This window comes from Triticum urartu, chromosome 6A, assembly GCF_056163025.1.
Source record: "Triticum urartu cultivar PI428250 chromosome 6A, HENAU_Tu73, whole genome shotgun sequence".
Taxonomy (NCBI): domain Eukaryota; kingdom Viridiplantae; phylum Streptophyta; class Magnoliopsida; order Poales; family Poaceae; genus Triticum; species Triticum urartu.
This window is the reverse complement of record NC_141878.1, coordinates 572,765,149-572,771,138: the sequence shown is the minus strand read 5'-3', so window position 1 is coordinate 572,771,138 and position 5,990 is coordinate 572,765,149. Positions and strand designations below refer to the sequence as shown.

Genomic DNA, 5,990 nt, shown 5'->3' with positions numbered 1-5,990 from the left:
ACGTAGCAAATTAGGGATGGCAATTCTATTCATGGATACCCGATCTAGTTAGGCAAAGGTATGGAGCACATTTCTGCTCATGGATCTGTGGATATGGATACCCATGAATAGTTGGGTTGGGCACGATTATAGTTTGTGCTCCATGGATATTCAATGGATACCCGTATAACATGTGGGACCATATGCTAGTGACAGTAGAAATAACGAATCAATGGGAAATGGCAGGCAATATGCAACGGGTGCCATAAGCTATATGCTGCAAAATCAACCTCTGGTATGTCACACTTAAAGACTCATCGTATTACTTGTTGCCTACTTATGCATGTAGCTTATGTTGACATTTGTGAGTGAATGATGTTGAGTTAATTTCATCTTTGGGAAGGCTTTATGTTGACTTTTCTATGCCCATGAAGCTCCATGGGTATGTGGGTATTCAGCGGGTTTGGGCATGAGCACAAGTTGTGTCCATAAATAATTTGATGAATGGAAAGAGGATAGGAAGATGGGTCATGGGTTGGATTTGGACTAGCTACACCCACCCAAAGCCCGATCCATTGCCATCCCTAAAGCAAACGATGGATCAACGTGCGCGCCATGCCGACTCGATCTGTGTACCCACGTCTCCACGTACCACAAGAGAACAACAGGTGCTGGATTATTACACGATACGAATACGATACGCCTGAAGAGATTAAGGTGCTCGCTTGGTGCGGTACGTGCATGGCGGTCACTGGTTGCCGGCCATGCATGCCGGAGAAGCGACGCACGTACGAGACGTCGCATCTCTTTCACCGAAAAGGACCATGCATGGTGTGGCAGCGTAGGAGCTGAGCAGGACGGAATAACTGCGTCGATCACCGACCACTTCCCTTCCGACGCGTGCAAGCCGATCCGTCTGTTGCCGGTGCAGCGGATAATGCACCGGCCAAACCGAGTGGCTTCAACGTCGAAACTTCCAGTTCCGTGACACTGACACATGCACACGTAGTACGCCCGAACTGGCCGGTGCCTTCGCACGTCAGGGTCTACGTGCCTGGCATGCACGAGCTGCTAGGCGTCGTTACCAAACCTAGCTTCTCCGTGCTGATTAAGTATATGGGGTCCAACAGTTATATAGATCGTCTGATCTTGCTTCACTTGTCAGTATGTGACAACAGGCGAGGATAGGGTGATTTCCGATTGCATACGTGAATCTCTTGAGATCATGCTACATTGAGATTTGGTCGGACCAAGCTTAGCCTAATTTGATTTGGCATGCACGTACCGTGCATATATGCTTTGGGCGAAAAGTACCAACAACATCTTCCTCTTCCGAAACGTATCAACAAGATTTAGCACAACACCCTGATATTTTCTGTAACCGATGTATGCTTGTTCTCTCTCAATTTACCCCTTCTGTAACAGCAAACAGCTGAGGCTATAAGCATGAACAACCATTGGAGTATAGGGACAAATGCAATATGATTGAGAGATCCACAATAATATACTGAACTGACAGACCAAGTTCAACGACATATGCAGCTGCGGAGACAAAGGTCCACGCGCGGTCTGCAGAAATTAAGGTAAACTGTACGTACTGGTAGTTCACCTGGCCTGGCCCGGCTCTGCTTTCTTCAACAACAGGGAAAGGGCGACACGATATAAAATCAGTTAGGCCATCTGATCTGATCGGGGTGGAGCACCAACCACCGAGCTAGATGTTCCGGTCAGTGCCGCTTTAGTTCTAAATAAACTATAAATCTGTGCTTTGCTGTGTCGTCAGTGGTTGTGTGGTAACGGAAGATCATGCAAAATAACACAGCACAAAGTAACATATGCCGATATGAGCCTGCATATGCATGTGGCCAGGGTCAGTGCAGAAGCACGCGGCTGTAATTAAGCTCAAGTAATTATAATCGCGAGGATTACCTTAGCCATTAACTGACGCATGTTCCGAGGGTAGCTTGTCGATCACGATCTTTCCACATCCGGCCCTTCACGGTGAAAATACACCCACCGAAGCGCGTGCCACCCAATGAAGAAGGCGAAAGTGAAACGGAGACATGGAGTGGCAGCGAAAGAGACGACCACGTTCGTTCGATCGCCTCGTGTGGGTCGGCCGGAATCGACGGACGCCATACGGTAACAGCGATCGGAGCATCTTATCGCGGCGCAGCCGGCCGGGTCGCATGCACATCGCCGGCGGGCTCCACAATTCCTTCCTTCGCGCGGACTCCACGAACCAACGTACATGGGCGGGAGCGACTGAACAGATTCAGCGAGCGCCGATGGACACTTGCCATTACGACGACAGATGCTGCCGATGCCACTGTGTCGAACGTCCAGAGGTCGGCCGCGTTTCAAGCAACGGAGGCGATCCCACGGCCGGCGGCTGGCAGCTGCTGGCGCGTCCTGGTCGTGCCAACTTGGCCATGGTTCTGAACGTTCAGGTCCTTTCAGTGTGCTGCAAACGGTTTAATGACAGCAACGTGGCACAAGCCCACAACCGGTGGGATTGCGAAACAAAAAGAAGTTGGACATTGCCCGATTTCCGAGCGAACCGGCACATGCGCTTTGTAATATGTGATTGCATCAGTGAAGACGCTCTTGATGAAGAGAGAAAGTTACGAATCAGTGCGGTTCACACGGAAACGACCACCATATGAAATAGTTCGAATATACTACTCCTTTGACATGACTATAATAGGAGCAAGATGCTGGTCTGTAATGCAAGAAATTGACCAGAATTTTGACACTGTAATCAGAAGTATTTCAAAGCAAGTTGGCATGCATGAGCCCAAAGAATATTCCCACCTGCTTTGAACCCAAGACCGGTTCCCCTGTGCTACCTGCCTACCCATAACCTCAGTTAGTTTTACTTTTAACTCGACCGAACTGCAGGTTTTCTCTGGCACTAAGTTCCCAAACTACCCCTCGTTCTGCCTTCCCGGCCTATAAAATGAGGCCAACCGGCTGCCATCTCCGGTTACCCAAACCGGCAGCAAATCACCGGAGCTCAACTCACATACCAAGGCCACTCCTCTTCTCTGATTCCTAACCGCTCCACCGCCCTCGTCTAATCTCAATGGCAACGGCGGCTGCATCTCGGCCCAGCGGCCCCGTGCTTCTGACCCCCTTTCCCAACTACCAATCCGCCTCGCGCTCCCGTGTCAAGCTCTCCGCCGGCGGCTCGCCGGTCAAGTCCGTCAGCGCCCTGTCTCCCCCCTCCTCTCCCGTGGGCAGCGCCGCCAAGATCCGTCGGTCCTGCATGTGCTCCCCGACGAACCACCCCGGCTCGTTCCGTTGCAGCCTCCACAAAGAGGGCAAGCAGGGGGCGGTCCCAGCCGTCAGCAGCAAGCCCGCCTCCCCGCCATCGCCGCCGCCCATCGGCAGCGGCTGCTCTAGGCGCATGGTAAACGTGCTAGCGCAGCGCGTTCCCATGGGCACCGGGCACTGGGCGCGCAGGGCGCTCGCGCCGTCTCCCACTGTACAGCAGCTGCAGCACAGGAAGCGCGCCGACCGGTTCCGTGCTGGGGCCAGCCGGCTCTCCGGCGTCTCCATGACCGACGGCCGCGCAGGCAGCATTAACCAGTGAAAAGACAACAACGTCGACATGCCGTAGCAAAGATACAAGTACATACTGCACAAACTGTTCCTGTACATAGGAAAGAAATTCCCCGAATAATCCCGACGCTGTATAGAAGATCGGTGGGGATTAGGCCGGCCCGGAAGGTTGAGTTTTAAGACCCAGTTCCATTCCGGGCTGGTCAATTAGCTGTATATAGAGTGGTTGTGCATAGAGTGAGCCTCTTCTTCCTCTCCGCTCCGCTGCACATAGAGCGACTTCTTCCTCTCTGCTCCACTTGTACATAGAGTGAGCTCTCGTCCTCTCTGCCTGCTAGCCGTGTATAAACCTTGATTTTGATTCTGGATACACATCAATACGTGAGTGGCAAATTGGAGACACATACATGCAGATCTGTCCCGTGACCGGAGGCTTATCCGGTCTTGCATGATTTGTTTGCCGCAACAACTCTCTGCTTCCGTTTCTGTTTCTGGAGTATGATGCATCTCCCCTGTTTCGTCTTTGGATAAGCTCCAGAGATCAGTGGCGTCTCGCCGTCGCTTGCTCCCCTCACGCGGCACCCGTGTCCCCGGACGGATCAGGCCACCATCTTGCAGCAGAGGAGAAACCCCCTGACTCCGGCGAAGTTTCTGTCAAGTTTCATGGCGCGGCTGATCAACAGAGGAGTTCTCTCCGTCCTGCTCGTGATATTTTTACTGTTTCTTCTAGAGAAAGTGGTTTATTTTACTGTTGAGCGGGGGACGGCGGAGCGGTTGGGATCCCCCAACCCATCAACTTGCGCAAGAAGATGATGGTGTTGGGAGACGGTTCTTGATCGGTTCTGTTTCTTGGCCAGATATCAGTTGATGGGCTCACCAATACTCATCGCCTTTGGACTGGCGCCATGTCTGTCAGTTGGCTCTTGTCTACTCTGGAGTATTGCGTGCGGTGTTTCTTTTTTCTTGACGAACGAGAAGTATCGGTGCCCTTTTCAGATGAGCGAATGGAACGATGAACACACAATACATGTTATGCGGACAACCATGTGGAATGAATCAGTAGCAAGCTTCCGTTTACATATGCGTACATACGCTAGATGCGTTCAACAGCTGACAGGCGAAACCCAAGTGGAGTTGCTGGCAGTTTAATGTAGTAGTTTTAACGAACTCCTTGAATATTTGACGACCGAGTTGCTACGTACTGTTCCCACAACAAGCTCGTCAAATATCAGACGGGCACTTGCTTAAGAAGAAGCTCTGGAACGTCAGGTCAACAGAACGCACGACCCGGCGGAATAACTCGATCGCGACATGCGCGCGCCCAGCACCGTCGGAGGCCGGACTCGGTCGCGCCAGCGGACGCACAATTGGACTTGATCCGCGCTTCCAAAGGGTTCGGAGGAAGGCCGGTCTCTCTTGCCACTGACAAGAGCAGCAGTGATCTCTTGCCCAAGCGCCAGTGCACAGTCACTCGGGCTGAAAGCCGGAGAAGTTCAGTGCCGCCTGAACTGGGGAATCAATGGCTTATTTTCCAGCTTCTCCGGGCGGACGCGAGCGCGACCGGTAAGCCTGCCGTGGGGAAAAAGTAAGCCGAATTAGTAAAGCGGTGGTAAACGGCCTGCGCCGGAGGCAATGCATCAGAAAAGAGCGGACCGGCGGCGCCGCCGGGGAGCGCCATGTATACACGTGCGCCGGGGGGCTCTGATTCGGCGAGTGAGTAGCCATGAACGGTTGCGCGACGTCGGACAGTTGCATCGCACAACACAAAGCTGGGCGGGAAGACTCGATTCGGCGTGAATTATTGCTGGTTTCTTTTTGTCTTTGCAGATGCTTTGATTAGATCCTGTAGGAGAGATCAGGGGCTGGGAATTGACTTCTCGGTGGTGTGCACTGGCATGTCCCCGTCGTGCTCGCTCTGACTTTCTACTGATTCCGGTTCTGCACTAAGTAGTTCTAGTTTAGAGTTTGCAGCGTGAAGTCAGGGGTGTTTGTTTTCAGGGACTTTTTTTGTAGGGACTAAAAAAAATCCTTCTTAAAGACTTTTCTACTAAACGGGAGGGACTTTTTATGGACTAAATTAGGTATTTGGGACTAAATGAAAAAGACTCTCAAGGAGAGTCTTTTTGGGACCTTTTGTGACTTTTCCAACAATGCCCCTCCATGCATCCATTGGTCCGCCATCCCATGATGTTGTTTGATTGTTATTTTTCTATATACTAGGGGCAACATGATCATTTAATAACCTCTAGGAAGGGCTAGGGACTTTTTAGTCTCTGGAAACAAACAAGGAGGGACTTTTTAGAGATTAGGAACTTTTTAGTTGGGACTAAAAAAAGTCCTAGGACTAGAGAACCAAACACCACCTCAGTTTCCCTCGGGCACAGGGTAGCGGACATGCAGACAGAAAGATTAGCTAAAGGATGATGACCTGTTAGCACGCAATAGCT

The 5,990-nt window shown here is 51.6% G+C and overlaps 1 protein-coding gene across 1 annotated transcript; it reads left to right on the top strand.

The window, feature by feature from the left end:
* Positions 1–2,940: 2,940 nt before the first annotated feature.
* On the top strand, positions 2,941–3,951 carry LOC125512857 (uncharacterized). The gene has a single exon (XM_048677929.2). It carries the CDS (start codon positions 3,065–3,067, stop codon positions 3,572–3,574), a length of 510 nt encoding a protein of 169 aa, XP_048533886.2. The 5' UTR covers positions 2,941–3,064; the 3' UTR covers positions 3,575–3,951.
* The last annotated feature ends 2,039 nt before the right edge of the window (positions 3,952–5,990 follow it).